Here is a 19,353-nt window from a genome sequence, read left to right as displayed (position 1 = left end):
GAGCTACTGTTTGCACACCACACTATGTCCTCATGTGAGGCTGAGTCGACCTGTGCTAACCGCCAACCACCGCTCCCATCATCCATCACACAAATCAAATACACTTGCTATCATCACAAATACACTCACTGTCACAAATACACAGAAACCCAAAGCACAAACGCACATGTGCACATACTCTTTGGTTATTTTGGTAAAGTCACATAGCTAAAAAATAAAATAAATAAAGAGATAAAAATAGAAATAAATAAAAGTAAATTAAATCACGGAAATGGAGAAAGATGGTAAGCTACCATTCCTGGATGTTTTGTTTGAGAAGCAACCTGATGGCTCTTTGGGACATTCTGTCTACAGGAAAGCTACCCACACAGATTCCTATCTGAAACTTGAATCCCACCACTATCCAGCACAGAAGAATTCCCTCATCAAAACACCTCACCATAGGGCCCACTGCATTTCTGACCAACACCACCTAGCCAGTGAACTGGAATACGTACACCAGGCCCTTAAGATGAATGGATACTCGGACGGCATTATCCGCAAAGCGATTTCTCCAACCATGGAAAAACAACCCCCTGAGACGCCGATCAAAACCATCACGTTACCATACATAGCAGGCGTTACCAAAAAGAATGCCAAAATCTTAAAAAAACACAAGATCCAGGTCCGATGCAGTACAGTACGTAAAATCCGTGATCTAATCCCATCTGTGAAGGATGTCATCCCTGATTTGCAATACCCTGGAGTCTACAAACTAAGTTGCATCTGTGGTGATTGTTACATTGGGGAAATGAAACGTCATGTCTCTGATCGTATCCGCGAGCACAAGTCAGATCTGAAACATGGCAAAACTAATTCTTCCGCCGTTGCTGATCATTGTTATAACGCGGTGGGCTCTCATGATATTGTTTTTTCCGAGACCAAGGTGCTCTGCAAACCGTCTGGCTACTATCAAAGGTTTGTTCATGAAGCCATTCAGATATACAAACATAGACATAACTTCAACCATGAAGATGGGTACAAATTGAACAATCATAGGAAAGATGTTAGTAACCATGTAAAAAGAGATATAACTGCGCATAGTTGTCCCATCTTCTTTAACAGGTACTAGTCTATTTTACCAAGTCAATTACATCCCCAGCGTTTAACAGCGCTGCCATTTTGCTTTGGGCGCCAACATCGGCTGTAACTGCAGTCGCCGCGGCGTAGCTCTCTCTTCCCCCCCGCCCTTCTCTCCCTCGACCTCTCGCTTCTAGCCCCGCCCACTTCCCCCCCCCCAACCCCGCACAGTCTCACGTCCCAGTCCCTGACGTCCACACTTATATAAACTCCTTAGCCTCGGCATTTCTCCCACTTTAGTAAAACATTTCTAGCTGTGCTTCTCACACCTGATGACGATCGCTTGTGTTGCAATCGAAACGTCGTGATTTAATTTACTTTTTTCAATTTTTATCTCTTATTTTTTACAAACGTGACTTTACCGAAAGAACCAAAGAGTATGGATCCTTGCGGTCACGAAAACTTCAAATCTAGAATGCACATGTGCACAATCACATACACTCCCCACAGACACTCACCGCCACAAATAAACAAAACAAAGATGCCCCATTTGGCCTCTTAACAGACTGTGAGCGAGCACCTATTAAGGCTGGCACGGCACACGATAGATACACACAAACACTCATTCTCACGTGCACGTAAAGACATTCCCACTTAAAGTAGCACACTCGAACAATGACACACATGCACTATAACTTCACACTTCACGCTCATTGTCTCGGCCTCGCTGTGCGCTGCGTTGCACCACTATCCGAGTAGATAACCTCGCATTCATCTGACTCCAAACGTATTTAATGAATTGAACGAGGTAAAACTGATGTAAAAACAAAGCACAAATACAGTATCTGTTAATACTTGGAAATATCAATACAATGAATGAACACTACAGCATCATAACATTGTCTTAGATAACATGAAACTCAACAAAAGATCCTGGATGGCCCAGGCACCTACATTAGAATTTAATAGCTATACAAGATAATAAGCTACTGTGTTAAGGGCTCATCGTGCAATTACCATACTGCAGCCTAAATGTACAGCACTACACATAACACTGAACTGTGGATGAGATATTTCGTCATGCTTGCTCTCAAGATCGCAATAAGGTTATATGGGTACAAGTCTGACTCGACTTATTCAATTACAAGTAACATTCACAACAAGGCAAGTGGCAGGCTTCGTTGTTAACTAGGCCTCATATTTGTCATAATAATTTAACGGCATTATAAAGGCCATTCTAACAATATAACAGCATTCCCAGTATTATGAGAACATACACAAACTTACAGAAAATGCTTCTTAAAGTCACACATGGAACAGTTGCACCTGTCTTCACTGGGACGCTATTTGTGCCACAATTTTGTACTCTGTGTAATGGCTGATACCCTGCCGCATGGCTTAGAGGATGTCAAATCGTAACTTCCTGGTCACGTGACCAAACTCAACATCCAAACAAAAAAATCCTGTGTACACACACCCCCACACCTGCCGTGAGGCAGAACACTCACAATTAAATGCACATAAAATAACATTGTTTTAACAACATATTAATAACAGAAATATACAAATTATTTTAGCCACAGCATAGGCGTTGATGTCACGGCGGCCATGTTGCACGGGTACTTGAAGGAACAACGGTAGCCATGTTGCATCGGGATTGTTTTCTTTGTATCTGATTGGCTGGTGTAGCAGGAGTGATCCCGTAACCCCTTGCAACCACTGACGAGCATCTTTGTGAAGTTACACACACAGATATTCTGTGTTTTGCACTACACACTTGCAGAGTGCATGCATATCAATGTCTAGCAGGATTTACGCAGTTTTTTCCGTACCCACCCCACAGATCTTCGCACGGTTAGCCTTCATAAAATATTTCTTCTCATTAATCTTGACACATTCATCAGAAGTTTCATGACTCCCTTGCAACAATCTTAATTTTTGTGCCGATATGTGCTCTCTCTGTGTGTCCTTGTGATGTCTGTCTGCTTGTATGTCTGTCTATAGTTTTCTAGTTAAATTTTTGTTGCTATTTCTTTTATGCCTGATGATGATTGCTTGTGTGGCAATCGAAACGTCGTAATATGCTATTATTTAATTTATTATTTTATCTTTAGACGTGACTTAACCGAAAGAACCAAAGAATAATCCCTTGCAACAGTCATACTACGCGCTCGCCATTTGAACTGTGCAGCCCAGTTTATTTTTTAGTTCAATTAATCATGGACGGACACTGTCAAATGGACTTGCTTAATTTATATATCCGACTTTCGCATATCCACCCTGACCAATTAACCAGCCACCCCCAGTGTAGGCCTCTCTGCATTGTTTTAACAGTCACTTTGTATAGATATTCACAAATGTGAACTTTTCACACAGGTCATGTGTTCATGTACACTCGCTCATTTCTAAAGGGCAGTAATGCGTTTCCCCAAGTTTATCGCAGTTTGTAATGTACATATTTTGATGTCCAGTAACATATTTGTACATGGTGTAACTATCAATCGTTTTTGTATATATATTTAGCTGTTCGGATATCGGACCTTTTCACATTTCCGCCAAAACCCCAGTCGCCAGCAAGAGGAATACGCGACGTTGTACCGTACTTCCGTCTACAGCCACTTCTGTAGAGGTGGGAGGCTTTGCTCACCTGATCATTGGTGTTCTGCCATCCCTACCTCCAGGGTATCAGATGACAGGGGATGTGCCACCATATCCGGCCATTATTGGAGGATTATCCCATGGAGGCTTGGAACCCCAGTTACGTGAAGCGTTGATCCGGGGCTCATGACTGTAGATCCAGTTAGGGTTTCCACCTGTCAGGGTTTGATCTGGGCAAGTCCGGCAATCGGCCTCTGTGCTCGGGTTACAGGAATAGTGTTTCAACCAAGGTCTGGTACCGGCATCACTGTTTTATGCAGAGGGGGCACAGTGTTGATGATAGACTGAGAAATGAAACGTGTTTAGTCTACAGCGCAAAACGTGGCGATTCTACTAGATAACGTGTTCACCATTCAAGCACCGGTAGCAAACTTAACTGCTTCGTGCTTCGTGCAACTGTGGTGGACTGCTCTGATTTCTATCAGTGTTCTGATTTACACCACTGCTCTGATTTAAATCACTGCTCTGATGTCTATCACTGCTCTGATTTCTATAACTGCTATGATTTATATCACTGCTACGATTTATATCACTGTTCTGATTCATATCACTGCTGTGATTTACATCACTGCTCTGATTTACATCACTGCTATGATTTACATCACTGCTTTGATTTACATCACTGCTATGATTTACATCACTGCTATGATTTACATGACTTTCTATGATTTATATCACTGCTCTGATTTCTATCACTACTATGCTTTATATCACTGCTCTGATTTCTATCACTGCTATGATTTACATCACTTTCTATGATTTATATCAATGCTCTGATAGATATCACTGCTATGATTTCTATTACTGCAATTATTTATATCACTGCAATTATTTATATCATTGCTCTTATTTACATCACTGCAATGATTTTATCACTGTTATGCCATTACATTGCACATTTTCAACACAAGGGGAAGGCTTCATTTAGCTCAGAAACACAATTTTAACCAAATGTGGTATTTCCTTTAATAACACATGCATGAGAAAATTACATTGATTAAAAATCCAGCATTCGTTTCAGGTTACCATTGCAAAACATTTGATGGAGATGTTTATTCCAGGATAAAACAACATGTCAACAGTGCGATTGGAAAAACAAAATCACGACATTGCACGGACAAGCTTTGTTTGCATTCTCAGCAGACAGAGCTAGTTCAGCGGCTCAGCAAGATGTTTCAAAACACATTCATTAATCCACACGCGGGAGCAACCGATGAAGCGACATTCCATTCGAAGACTTGACAAAGTGAGTCCAAACCACGAGGGGACGGATCGAATAGCCCAAGAGACAGATTGAACTTCCACAGAATAATATGGGCTAAGGCATTAGCTTAGAGAGAGAAAGAGAGAGGTCTTATGTTACCAAGGCTACCAATGAACGATGATTGTGAAAGGCTAAAACACGTGTAATGACAATGGAGCCTGCATGCAGTGTGAGGGGACTGATGGCCACGGGAGGTAGTGACAAAGGTGTCAGTTGTGAGTGTGAAGGGACTGGTGGCTACGGGAATGTTCGAGAAGGGAGCGTAGTCAGGTGACGGAAGGGAACGGCAGTCTGTCGGTGGAGTGAGTGTCCAGAGTCAGCGAGAATGATCGAGAAGGGGGGCGTGGCCTCGTGTTGGTATATAAGGGAGATGCGCGGGACACTCGGGTCTGTTGAAGTGGGTTCTCCGCTTGATGTCAAGTGAACGTGTCTTCAACAAAGTGCCATCTCACGAGAAGTGTGTCAAGTCGTCACATGTATAAACTAGCTATCTCAGATTCGAACTCTTTTAGTGCTGCGTTATTTGATCGCGTGCCAAGATTACACCGTTACGCCTCGAGCTTGCATAGGACGTTGTCTGCTTGCTATGTGCCTGAAGTTGTGCTTCGCTTTGCGCGGTGTTGGGCAGGGCCACAGCCGCACTGTGGAAGTTCGGGGAGTCTCACGAGCGAGTGGTTCCCCGCGATTCTGGGATAAATCGCCGATAGCAGCCGCGATGTTCGCCCCACGATTTCGTCACGGACACAACTGGTTCCACAAAACCATAATTACATTGATGATCAGAATCATAACGTTTGTTTGTACTGGAGGAATCCGATGAGCTTTAAAGTGATTTATCGCAGATGTCCAGTGGTTTCACAGATGCTCATTAGAGGCTCGCGGAGCCAGATTAAAGCACCTACCTCGAGGTAATAGAATATTTAAATAAGTAAAAGCAGCTCCTCCAGAAGAATAAGTGCAATATATATCTCGGTATGCGCCACGATGAATATTGATCAAAATCAGAATATGTATTTACATTGGAGGAATCCGATGAGCTATAAAGTTATTTTTCACAGATGTCCAGTAGGGGCGGTTAAGAACGTTACAATAAACAATACAAAAACATAACAGTCGTTAAAAGTACAAGAAAGGTAAAAATGAAATCACTCAAACACACACAAATTAAACTCAACCATCCCCATACTACCAGACAAAGCCCCCACTGTGATATTAACTTATGTTTCTGAAGCAGCCTGGCCACAAATGATAGCTCAATGGAGTGGCCCGTCATTTGGACATTTATAGCACCTACTGACTCTCACTGCCTGCTATCCGTGCACTACTGTGCATTTAAAGGTACCACCATCAGCACAATCAGCATTTATGTCACCTGCACGACTGGAGAAAAGCGCAGCTCGAAAAAAAAAGCCGGGAATTTTTTCGTCCAAACTATTTCGGGTGCCTCTGAGCCACGAGGACCCGTTGAGAGGACGTGTAACGCTGTGGGACAGGTTGAATGTGAGACTTTTTGTCGCTCGCAAGTGAATGACCACTCACTTCACGATCGCCCACACTCTGCGAGGCCTCGAGTCGCGAAGGCTACTCGGGAACATTTTCCGAAGCAAAGTCGCCGCCTCCTTCCTGAGCGCTCGGGTTCTGAAGAAGTAAATGCCGATGTTCGCGATCGGGATGAAGAAGGTCGCGAACTGCGAGGCGCAGCGGATGTTCCTCGCGCGTGCGTTCGGCTCGTTCTTCACCAACCTGGGGACGAGAATGGAGACGAAGAGCGTGGTGAAGAAGACCGTGAGCAAGAAGGAGTGCGTGAGCAGCGTGTGCGTCGCCTTCCTCCTGAAGCCGCTCGCCTGCGTCCTCTTGCACTCCAGAAGGATCTTGCAGTACGTGACGCTGATGACGCACAGCGGCAACACGAAGAGCAGCGCGACCATGCCCGAGCTGTACGCTTCTGGGACGCTCGTGTCGTCGGCGGAGAGACGAATGAATCCCATGTAGTCGCAGAAAATGCCCGGCATTTGCCGATCGTTGTCCTTCAGCGTGAGCGGCACGACGAGGATCGTGAGCGGCACGAGCAGCGCCGCCGTGAAGCTCCACGCGGTCACTACGACGAGCAGCGTCCGTCTGGCGGTCACGATGGCGTGGTAGTGCAGCGGGTGGCAGATGGCCACGTAGCGGTCGACGGACATGACGGTGAGCGTGACGCACTCGGTGCAAATGAACACGTTCATACAAAACATCTGCGCGACGCAGGACGCGCGCGACACCTCGTTGTCGCCCGTGAGGAAGATGTGCAGTTGCTTGGGCAAAATGACCGTGCAGCCGATGAGGTCGCCCAAAACGAGGTTGCACATGAACGCGTACATGGGCTTGTGCAGCTCCCTCTGCCCGGCCACTGTGCCGAGCACCAGCAGGTTGGACAGCGCCGTGACGACGAAGAGCGGCAGGCACAGGCCGAACGCGAGCAGCTGCACGCCGTACGGAGCTTCGAGTGTTCCGAGGAGGATGAAGGATTTGTTGCCTTCCATGGTCGCCTTCAGCTGTGGGGAGAAAACAGAGGCACGCATTGCACACCCGCGCTCGTCGTAACTGCCCACTCGATTGTGATGTGCGAGACAAGGGCTCACATTTCATTTTTTAAAGAGTATAACCCAACCTCTTATGTGCACTGCACTCAACACAAATGCAAGACGTGCGAACAACCACGTCAGATATATCTCGAGTGAAATTTGGGCAGAGTGAATAAATACAGACATGCATCATCTGCGCACAGCATGTAATGCACACTGCCTGCCGAGACGGATACAGCAGCCTGTGTTAAATCCAACCGGTTGTGCATTGCATGGCCGGGTCACAAAACAAAATATAAAGATGCCCCCCTATAGCCTTTAATATACTGTTGGGGCAAGTGATGTTAGCGCGCACGGCACAAGAGGTGGTGGGTGGCCAGCACTACGCCTGGCCGCCTGTGTCTCCCTAGTGGCGATGTTTACACACCGCACCAGGCAATCATTTGAGGCTGAGTCGACCTAGGGCAGGCCCAGAAAAGATTCCGATAATCGTCACTGGCGCTTTTGGCCGTAAGCGAGAATCGAACTCGGGTTGCCGAGTTCGAAGCGCAGCGCGCGAACTTGTGCACGACTGTTACAGGTCACACACACACTGGAAATGCTGTTTTGCATGAGTGTATGCACTGGCTCTCCTAGCAATGCAGTGCTCACTGTATTCACTAATTATACGTTTGGTTATGCAGTGTTACTGTACAGAGATGGGTGCATTTTTATTTATAAATGAAAGCTTTATTGGTTGGCGACACGTTAAAATGTTACGTCTCATTTAACACCTTCCAACCCCACTAGATTCCACTTGACTTACATGTGTACTGACACTCATGATGAAAGACTTAACGTTAACGTAGCATTGCATTTGAATGTCCTTCCAAGCACAATCGTAGGTTTGTTTTGTTGAGGTTGTGAGCAAGCTGGCCAGGGCTGGGCGAGAACTTAGAGACTCAGCACCGCCAATACTCAGCCAAGCAACAGAGGACACTTTTCTCAGATTATTTATTGACATCACTAGAACAACACTTGCAACAGATTTAAGAATGCACAATTAAATACTGTATATGCAGTACGTGTAAAATTAAGGATTGAAAATAAAATAAAAAATAAAAATTATTAAACTTAAAATACTCTGCCTCGTATTTTACCAGCAGCATGATTTTACTCGAAGGTTCATCTGGCCTCCATTTGGCTCTCAACGGGCAATATGAAGGTGACTGTGGCACATATATTGACACCTTACCTGGCAGCGAGGGTTCTTCGCTGTGGTGGGTTCTGCGCGGGCTGCATATTTATACACCTCCGAGGATCACGTGGTCACCCCATCTAACGGCTTGCCGCTCATGGAATTCTTAATTGACCCCGCCGCATCAAGGTATGTAATTTCCCCTAACAGCTCCCCCACACCGAACATGCTTTTTGGTGAAGGGCAATTTAATTGCTTCACTCAGACATGTGCTAAGCGTCCCTTGAGGTAGCCGGTTTGCCGTCAGCGCACTCACCCTGAATGCCACCGACTCTGTATACCCGTCACGTAGTGGGGAGCGATGTCGCTGTGGTTAGTGCGCTGCGCCACGAACCCGGCGGGCCCGAGTTCAACTCCCGCCCACGGCCAAAAACAGTGGCGAAATATTCGTGACCGGTCCTGTGTCTCCGCCTGGTCGATTGAGCCTGAAACGAGAACCTGGCGTGGTGTGTAATATCAACACTGCGGAGACAAAGGTGGCTGGGTGTGGTGTTTTCCACCCACACTCTCGCCGTGGCCACGTGGGCTGACGTCCACTCAGAGGACTGTAGTTGCGCAGTCCTGGATAACAGAATGCCACGGTGGCGGGATGTTAACTACCTCGCCTGGCATGAAGGGGGTGGGGGGGGGGGAAATGAGGACTAAATAAATACCATGATTTTTGTCCAAGTTTCTGTGGGTGTCTCTCTGCCCTATCGCTAACGATATATTGGGGGTTCTGATCACCCGTGGCACCCACGGTGGCTGTACCCTCGCTGTCTACACTAATCTCCTTGTCTTGACCCCTGTGAGCGGCCGCGGTGGCGAGATGTTAACTACCTCACCTGGTATACATTTACAGAGGATTGTGGGTTTGATCCCGACCCTGACGCCTGTTTATTTGGAGTTTGGATGCCCTTCTCGTGTTAGCGTGGAATTTTTCTGCGGATCCTCCGGTTTGTCCCTCCACATTTGGCTGCTATAAATGTCCACGCGATAACAAGCCACTTCATTGAAATTAAACGACGACGATGAGGAGGAGGAGCACAGATGAGAAAAGCCCTGCTGTACGTGCAGTTAGGTGCAGATGTGGCTGCACCACAAATCGGGGGTGGGGTCCGAGCTGCAGCATACACGTCGCACCCTTTATTTTCCTCCTGGTACACCTGCACGCGCGTGCGTATCAGACAGATTACAGCCCGATTTGGTGTCGGTGGGGATTGTGCCACGGACACCAACACGCCGGTGGAATTCTCGTCAAGCTGTCCCTAGCTTGGAACGCGTTTGTGGAATGGACTCGTGCCCCGGGCCATCCACTATCGCCCCTTTATCGCTGGCACATCTTCGTGGCATGGGATTTTTTCCACTGGGTATTTGCCGATCCGAGCCAGAACCAACCCGTTATACGCTGGCCTCACAAAACATTAAAATCTGGCTCGGGGTCAAGCAGGGCCAAGGGTGGGGCTAACGGCGCTTTCATTTTCATGTGACGTCTGCAGGATGACTCGGCGTCTGCTGTGGGAAGGACAAAAAATACAATAATGATTAATCTGGGGCCTCTTGAGCCGTGCTGCGCTGGCTCGGCACGGTTCTGTGCAGCTCGGTTTCACCGTGGATAAGGGGTAAACGTGAGTTAGGCTCGCACCAGGGGTCGGCAACCAAAATAACAAGAAGATACATTGTTTTTTCGAATTCGGCTAAAATAAACCAACTCAATATTTCAAGAGCCTCCGTAATGCGTTGTGGTGAATACGAGACGGTGGTGGTCCTTAATAAATAACTGTCACGTAGCATAAGTGCTTAAAAAGAGCCGCATGCTGCTCCGCAGCTGCAGGTTTCTGACCCCGGCCCACGGTAAACTGGACTTCCATTGTAAACTGGACTTCCATGGTAAACTGGACTCCCATGGTAAACTGGACTTCCATGGTAAACTGGACTTCCATGGTAAACTGAACTCCCATGGTAAACTGGAATTCCATGGTAAACTGGACTCTCATGGTAAACTGGACTCCCATGGTAAACTGAACTCCCATGGTAAACTGGACTTCCATGGTAAACTGGACTCCCATTGTCAACTGGACTGCCATGGTAAACTGGACCCCCATGGTAAACTGAACTCCCATGATCAGGGGCTGGCAACCAAAATAACAATAATAGCCATATTGTTTTTAGAATTTTGAAAAAAAACCCTCTATTTCAAGAGCCGCACTGCAGTCCTTACAGAGCCACACACCGCTGACCCCTGGGCTAGCAACAAAGGTCGTCATCGCGGAACCTTCCACACAACACCGAAATCCGTTTGGTTACGCGAATTGCACCCCTGATATCCGTGTTACGCCGCCCACACCTCCCAACCTCTGCATTATAAATACGCATCACCACTACCGTGTCAGCCGCTCTGATCATTCCACCCTTGAGAACCCGGACCCTTGAAACAATAAGCGGAGCTCTGAACTATTGAACGATTTTCACCGTTAATCATCACGCTGTAATAAGCCAAAATTCTTTTGTAAATGTTATATTTGTTAGTTTATCGCAAAAAAACCTTGTAAATTATTTTACTGACATGTTTCAGAGAAAAACGACAAGACTGTGTGACAGAAAACAAATATATGATGTCGCTATTGCAGACCATCCGATAGTGGCAGTCGTAAACTAAACTTAAAGTATTTATTTTTTACCAAGTATGGCCCATTGAGCTATATAGCTCTTTTTCAGAAGCGACCTGGCCAATAAAGTGGCTTGTCATGTGGAAATTCATTGCAGTCATATACTCTAAACGCATGTTAATTGTAAATGTAGAGCGAAAAACCGGAAGACCCGGAGAAAAACCCACGCAAACCATGGGGAGAAAATGCAAATTCTACATATAAAGGCATTAGGCTCGGCATCGAACCCACGATCTCCTGTATATCAGGTGAGGTAGTTAACATCTGGCCACCGCGGCCGCTCACATGGGTCAAGATAAAGGGGATTAGTGCAGCCACTCTGGGTGCCACGGGTGTTCGGAGACCCCTAATAGGGTTAGAGATATGGCGGAGAGTCGCCAACAGAAACTTGGACAAAAATCATGTGTTTCTTTTTAAGTCCTAATCCCACCCCCCCCCCTTCAAATGGTACGTAGGATGTTGAACTTCTTTCGCACGATACGCATCCAACCGTGCTATTCGGAGGTGCGTAGCCACACGCATCAAAATGCGGATCATCCCGATGGTGGAAACCTTCAACTGCACAGTAGAAAACCAACAACGGATAGGCTCCGCGTCAGAACACAGTCGTTGCATCAAATGCATATAATTACGACTCTGTAGAACTCCAGTTGTCCATGATGTAATGGAGGGTGAACCTTGCGTATCCCTCATAATCAACGTTTTTGGGTTTAGATCGCGTTATTTATACATGTGGTGTAACCCTCCACCACCCGACACGGCCAATCACCAAAAAAGGTGTCATGTAACCCTCCACCACCCGACACGGCCAATCACCAAAAAAGGTGTCATGTTGACAAAAGACAAATAGTTCACTGCTTTAGCCCACAGGTGTGTTGAAGCGTGAAACCACAACATTTACAATTTTTGAGTATGACGTTTCACTGGTAATTGCATCCAGCATCATCGGGCAATTCGCCAGAATGGTGAGGCTCTGCTCTGGCTCCCGGTCTTAAATAGAGCAGCAGCAGGGTGACGTCATCATTTAACTCATCAACTCATCAGGTGCAACGATTTGAGGGGGGGGGGGGTAATTATATACTAGATTAGTAATCAGGCAGTTGTTACGATGCGAGTTGTAGATTAGTAATCAGTTGTAATGTGTTTTATTGTAATTATACTACGTTAGTAATCAGTGTTTGTTTCAATGGATTTTGATAACGTTGAAGTGTTGTGTAAAACTAGTTACTACTGGCAAAGACTAATTAGAGAATCCATTGAAATTGAGAGAAACAGAAATAACTTTAATTGCTCAAACAGCTACAGGCTCAGTGCGGGCTGGAAGCGTATTATTAAATAAGATACATTACAATTAATTACAGGGGAAACAAACACTAACTGATTACTAACGTAGCATATTTACAATAAAACACATTACAACTGATTACCAATCTACAACTCGCATCGTAACAACTGCCTAATTACTAATCTAGTATATAATTACAATACCCCCCCCTCCGCCTCAAATCGTTGCACCTGATGAGTTGATGAGTTAATTATAACGTCACCCTGCTGCTGCTCTATTAAAGACCGGGAGCCAGAGCAGAGCCTCACCATTCTGGCGAATTGCCCGATGATGCTGGATGCAATTACCAGCGAAACGTCGTACTTAAAAATTGTAATTGTTGTGGTTTCACGCTTCAACACACCAGTAGTCTAAAGCAGTGAACTATTTGTCTTTTGTCAACGTGACACTTTTTTGCTGATTGGCCGTGTCGGGTGGTGGAGGGTTACGACACATTTATAAATAACGCGATCTAAACCCAAAAACGTTGATTATGAATAATTTTGGTCGCGAAAGCCTATGTGTTAAACTCGCGTATCCCGTCTGTTGTCGAAACCAAAAAGCACCGGGAAACAACAACAACAACCGCCATTCTCCGCTAAGTGACTGACGCCACCACGGCGCTTGTGCCAGGCTACGTACACGTTGAGGCTACGTGAAGTGTCGAACGCCCGCTGGCAGGAGGTCACGGGGCAGACCCAGGTGCCATGGGTTGACCCACTGAAATGACTGGCCGATGCACCCCCTGCTGTGTCAACATGCTGTGTTTTATCCACCCGGCGCTCCACTCATTGGGGAAACAGACGCCTCCTAGGACGGCCCCAACTCCACACGATTGTGAGCATTACACAAACAACATGACGCTCCTTTCCGTTCGGTTCACCTGTGCGTGTTGTACTCACGCTTTGGAGACGAATATTTAACGCAAGCGCTTGGGGGGTGGGGTTGGGGGGAGTCATCAGTGAAAGAAAACGTGAAAGAATGCTTCAGAATCGGAATCTTTATTTCGACTGGAGGAGGAGGAATCCGAAGAGCTATGGAGCTCTTTTTCACAGATGTCCAGTATGGGGCACAGCGTCAGCGAGTAACAAGGACAAAAATCGAACAAACCAAAAAATATATACGAGTGCAACATAGAGAAACAGGTAAGCAAGTCACAAAATATAAATGAACACGAAGTAAATTAATTATGTAAGCTTGGGCAAGGCAGCAAAAACAACAAGAAAACAGTGCCAGACCACAGCAAGATAACACGCAGTAGTATTGTTTAATTTGGGTCTTTCGGTGAAGTCACGTAGATAGGTTCAAATAAAATAATGAACCTATCTACGTGATTTACATCATGAGTCTTCTTTTCCAGTAGAAAATGATAATAATGGGTATTTACCCTTTTATCTGGCAACAAAACTGAAACCTTTTTAAACGAGGAATCATGTTTGCATTACCCACAATACTTGCAAACATGTTCCTTGTATAAAGGTGCCAGTTTTGTACCAGTTAAAAGGGTAAAAACCTATTACTATATTTTGCCACTGGTAAAGGAGGTCTCATAGTGTAAATGCTTACCCCGAGCTCTCAATACTCTGATAGTGTGCTGTTTTTTTAGTTGTACGCCCTTTGGCGTCATCTGGTCCAACACCAATGGAGACTAGGCTCTAAGAAAAGCTGTCTCGGGTGTGGACCAATCAACTTCAAGGACAGTGCATTCATTATCATTATCAGAGTTGTTTATATTTGTTTTCATTTTGACTGCTTGTGTTGTGGTTATTGCAAACATGATCCCTTGTATAAAGGTGTCAGTTTTGTACCAGTTGAAAGGATAAAAACCTATTACTATATTTTTCAGTATGCAAACAAATGCAAACATGATTCCTTGTAAATGCTTACCACGAGCCTTCATTACTCTGATAGTGCGTTGTCTTTGAGTTGTGCGCCTTATGGCGTCTTCTGGTCGAACACCATATGAGACTAGGCTCTAAGGAAAGCTGTCTCTGGTGTGGACCAATCAATTTCAAGGACAATGCATACATTATCAGAGTGTGTTTTTTGTTTGCATTTTGACTGCGGGTATTGTGGTTAATGCAAACATGATTCCTTGTAAAAAAAGATTTCAGTTTTGTCGCCAGAAAAAAAGGGTAAAACAACCTATAATTACTATCTACGTGACTTTACCGAAAGACCCAAATAATATGCAGTCGTAGTCTCTCAATAAAATTGCAAATTAACATTGAACTATCGATACACAAGGTAAGGGTCAAAGTTACAAATGACATTTGCAAATGTGCCGACATCCAGCACTAATCATGTGCTTCAGAATATTTTTTAAAGAAAGATGTACGATGTTAAGGGAGGAAAGAGGGATGTTACAGAAACGTTGGTGCTGCAACGGCAAAAGCTTCGGCACCGATTCCAGTTCTTGCTCCGGGCGATATTTCAAAGTCAATTAGATGGACGCCTTAGGTTTCTTGGGCGTGACGATGGCGATAATGAATAAGCTAAGCGGAGGGCAGATTTGCCGAAACGGATTTAATGGATGAACATGGCCCGCTGTAGGTGTCTTCTTGCGTCAAGTGATGCGAGATTTGGATTTCAAGTCGAGGTCACAGCGCTTACGTCAATCTCATCAACCGTGGGCACACACGCCAGGTCTCCGTACAAGCAACAGTCGCACAGCATGTGTCATATCATGTCACGGGGGTCCTCACCTTTTGCCATGGATCCTCTATTGAAATGTAGACATGGTGGGGGTAGTGGTGGTGTAGCGGTACGAACCTGGCCCCTACAGTTCGATTCCCGCTCAGAGCCAACGCCAGTGACGATTATCTGAACCGGTCCTGAACCTCCCCTAGATCGACTCAGCCTAAAATTAGTACCTGGTGCGATGCGTAAACATCGCCACTGGGAAGTCAAAGGCGGCCGGGCGTGGTGCTGGCCACCCACCCCCTCGTGTGCCGTTCCGGAATTCAAAGTTGCACGCTAACATCACTTGCCCCAACAGTCTGTTACAGGCTATACGGGGAATCTTTGTCTTTGGTGGGTGTGTTGGACGCCTGTTCATGGGGATGTAGGTGGGGGTGTTGGTGGGGCTGTTGGTGCGGGTGTTGGTGGGAGTATTGGTGGGGGCGTTGGTGGGGCTGTTGGTTGTGGTGTTGGGCGTCCGTTTTCAAAATAATTGCTCAGTCATCTCGCATGTGTGTGAGACAGCGTCTCTTGCTCTTATCTAAACTTAATTTATGAAGCGCCTTATTCAAGGCGCTTTGCAAATAATTGACAACGGCACAACAACGCGTGTGTGAATGTAATGGTGGAGATGAGGTGAATTAAATACAGGGTGTTCTAAAGAGATGAACCCAATTTCAAAGCAGTATATTTCACGATGGCAACATGTTACAATTACACAAAAAGTTACAAACGGTTTAATGAGTTATCAAGTTTCACTAACCATTTTATGTTCTATGTGCCCTCCACCTGCTGTACGGACAACATCGAGACAATAGTTGAATTGTCCCAAACACCTCTCAAAGTGTCTTCTTCCACTGAAGTCACCGCTGCCGTTATTCTGTTTTTGAGGTCTTCCAGATTAGTCGCTAATGGTGGCACAAAAACACGGTCTTTGACGTATCCCCACAAGAAAAAGTCTCAGAGTGTGATGTCTGGGGATCTTGGGGGCCAAGAGTGTAGCGCCAAGTCTTGGGGTCCCGTGCGACCTATTCAGCGTTGAGGCAGTGTGTCTTGCGAATGACTGAGGCTAGGGGCTGTTTGTGAACTGGGAGAGGCATCTAGCGGTAATCATTTGAAACTCTACGCCACGCCCTTTCAAGTGGTAAGAGTTTCATTCATGGGCGGTTCGTGGTTGCAGAGATATAGTGATTTCAAATCGGGTCCATCTTTTTAAACACCCTGTAGATGAGAGAGGAAGCAATGGGGGCGAATCTTTGATGATGCGTGAATTCTGTGAAAGCGAAATTGATGACAGCAAATGACGCGGAATTGAATGAATGGGGAATGAGTGATAGCCATATAATGAGAATATGAAGAGGAAACAGCAACGGTGGTGGTGGTCATGCGGGGTGTGGGGGGGTGGGGAGATTAAGGGAGAGGGGTCGTGTGGTGAGCGGGAGAACAATAAGTGAGTTTGGAATGAGAAGCGGAAACGAGCGAGCGAAGGTGACCGCTTGATGTGGAGTGGGAAGTTTGTTCCCCTCGACATCGTAGCTCTTGCTACGATGCCGCTCTCCAAGGTACCTGCATCTTCCTCATACCTGCCCGTGCCTGTAACAGTCATACAGAGTGAACGGACAGGCAAACTAAACGGGGGGAGTGGGGGGTGCGGAGTGGCAGGATGCCGTCACGCCTAGAAGAGATAATGATGCACGACGGTCGGGACCCTTCACCTACCTTTAAGCGCCCTCTCAAAATATATATTTTTATTCTTTTACTTTTAACTGAGCGGATCTCCGAGAGGTGGTGGGGTGGCTTAGGGAGGCCAATCATCCAGTAGTGGATTGACCAAGGCTGATGACAATGAAAGTTAACTAATCCTTAAGTATAGTATAATCTGGGGGTAATGGGACACTATTGTGGACACCATGTAGCTTATATACGTCTCAGTTAAGGGTCTACTATAATATAATTTTAACATCGGCAAAGCCACAGCTACTATCCGTGTGAGATTGTGCTGTGTATGCGTTGGTGATGTGGACCGCCTCGCATTATAGAACAATCTCCCCGTGCGGAGATTGTTTACCGGGCGATATGTTGCACACCTTGTGCGACCTCGAACGACCGACTCCTCTGGGATTAATCTGCTTAAAGCATTTCACCATCTCTTTCCTTATCTTATTGTTCCTGATGAGGTAAATGCTGACGTTAGCGATGGGGATGATGAAGGCAATCAACTGAACACCGCAGCGCAGGTTTTTGATCTGCGAGTATTGATAGTCCTTGGTCAGACGTGACACCATCGTTGATACGAAACACGCGACGAAAAACATCGCGAGCATCAGGAAGTGGGTGAGCAGCGTGTGCACGGCCTTTCTCTTGAATTCGTTCTGCCCTGTCCGCTTGCACGCACGAATGATTCTAAAATACGTGTAGGCGATAACACACAGCGGCAAAGCGATGAACACAACCAATGTGCTCGATCCGAATATTTCCTGAACCTTCGTGTCGCTGGCAGACAGGCGAATGTATCCCGAAAAATCGCATACAATGCCCTGTATCTCCCTATCGGTGGCTCGCAGTTCCAACCGAGAGACGAGGAGGGTTTGCGGTATGACGATGGCCACTGTGATGAGCCAAGTCGTCACCACGGCGAGCAATGCCCGTCTGCGCGTCACGACGGCGTGGTAGCGCAGCGGGTGACAGATGGCCACATAGCGGTCCACGGACATGGCGGCCAGCGTGAGGCTCTCCAAATCGACAAACACGTTGATCCAAAACATCTGCGCGATGCAGGACGCGCGCGAAATCCGCAGGTCGCCCGTCAGAAAAACGTACAGCTGCTGGGGGAAACTCACCGCGCCGCCCACGACGTCGGCCACTAACAGGTTGCACATGAACACGTACATGGGCACGTGGAGCTGCGTGCGTGCCGCCACGATCGCGAGCACCAGCAGGTTCGCCGTCACGGTCACGACAAGCAGCAGCAGGGTGAGGCTGAACGCGAACATCCGCACGCCATCGGAAGCCTCGAATGTTCCGAGCATTATGAACGAGTCGTCGAGTTCCATCGCCGTCATCGAACGTGAAGCGCTATAAATAAATGAAAAATAAAGAGAGTAGCACTCATTCTTGGTTGATTTTTTTCTCCTCAGGTCAGATCGCGTAACTAAAACTTCATGTCGTAAACCCTCCACCACCCGGCACAGCCAGTTAGTCATGTGGTCACGTGATGAACACACGTGCCAGTTAATTCCTGCTTCGACACGCATTCAACAGCTGGGTACGACGTGCTGATGGTAGTTACTGTCATTATCATAGGCCAGTTGACAGAAATCTGATGTTCTGCCTGATGAAGCTGGTTGTAACCACCAACGAGCGAATTGTCATACCCAGTTAACTGCATTTGTGTTCATTGTTGTAGATCATGGCGTGTCCACCAATTGCAAAATACCATGGCACAATGTTCGCGATGCACCCAAGAACAAGTACACCAACAGTGTTGTGGTTTAATTGTTGAGCGTAGGAAAGTTGCAGTAGTCCATACGGGTGTGGATAATTGAATGGATGAGGAGTTTTGCAGCAGAGGTGGAAATAAGGGGGACGGATGTTGCGAATGTTGAACAAATTAAACCGCCAATGTGATCGGTGAGGGAGAGGGAAGAGTCAAAGCAAACAACAAGGTTGCGGGTTGAGGAAATAGAAAAAGGAGGGAAAGAGATGGTTAGACAGGGAGGGGAACGAGAGGCAGGGAAAAATATAATTTGGGTTTTGGAAGGGTTAATGGACAGAAAGTGACGTGACATCCAAGATTAGATGGAGACCAGGCAGGATGAGACACGGAGACGAGATCGCGGGAAATAAAGGAAAGGGGAAGAAAATGTCGATGTCATTTGCGAATACATTATGGGGAAAGTTCAGCGACGGAAAGAGAGACG

General features: G+C 46.4%; 1 protein-coding gene and 1 pseudogene across 1 annotated transcript; both read right to left on the bottom strand.

Annotated features, from left to right (window-relative positions):
* Positions 1-6,516: 6,516 nt before the first annotated feature.
* Positions 6,517-7,814, bottom strand: LOC144734491 (olfactory receptor 1M1-like; annotated as a pseudogene).
* A 9,652-nt stretch (positions 7,815-17,466) lies between these two features.
* Positions 17,467-18,495, bottom strand: LOC144734552 (putative olfactory receptor 7A2). The gene has a single exon (XM_078616799.1). It carries the CDS (start codon positions 18,493-18,495, stop codon positions 17,467-17,469), a length of 1,029 nt encoding a protein of 342 aa, XP_078472925.1.
* Between the last annotated feature and the right edge of the window lie 858 nt (positions 18,496-19,353).

The sequence above is a fragment of the Lampetra planeri genome, chromosome 51 (genome assembly GCF_965212315.1).
Source record: "Lampetra planeri chromosome 51, kcLamPlan1.2.h2, whole genome shotgun sequence".
Lineage (NCBI taxonomy): Eukaryota > Metazoa > Chordata > Hyperoartia > Petromyzontiformes > Petromyzontidae > Lampetra > Lampetra planeri.
Note: the sequence above shows the minus strand (reverse complement) of the source record. Positions and strands in the feature narration are given on the sequence as shown.

Bases quoted from the DNA above. Each gene is read 5' to 3' on its own strand.
- LOC144734552 (XM_078616799.1), bottom strand. From the start codon at position 18,495: ATGACGGCGATGGAACTCGACGACTCGTTCATAATGCTCGGAACATTC.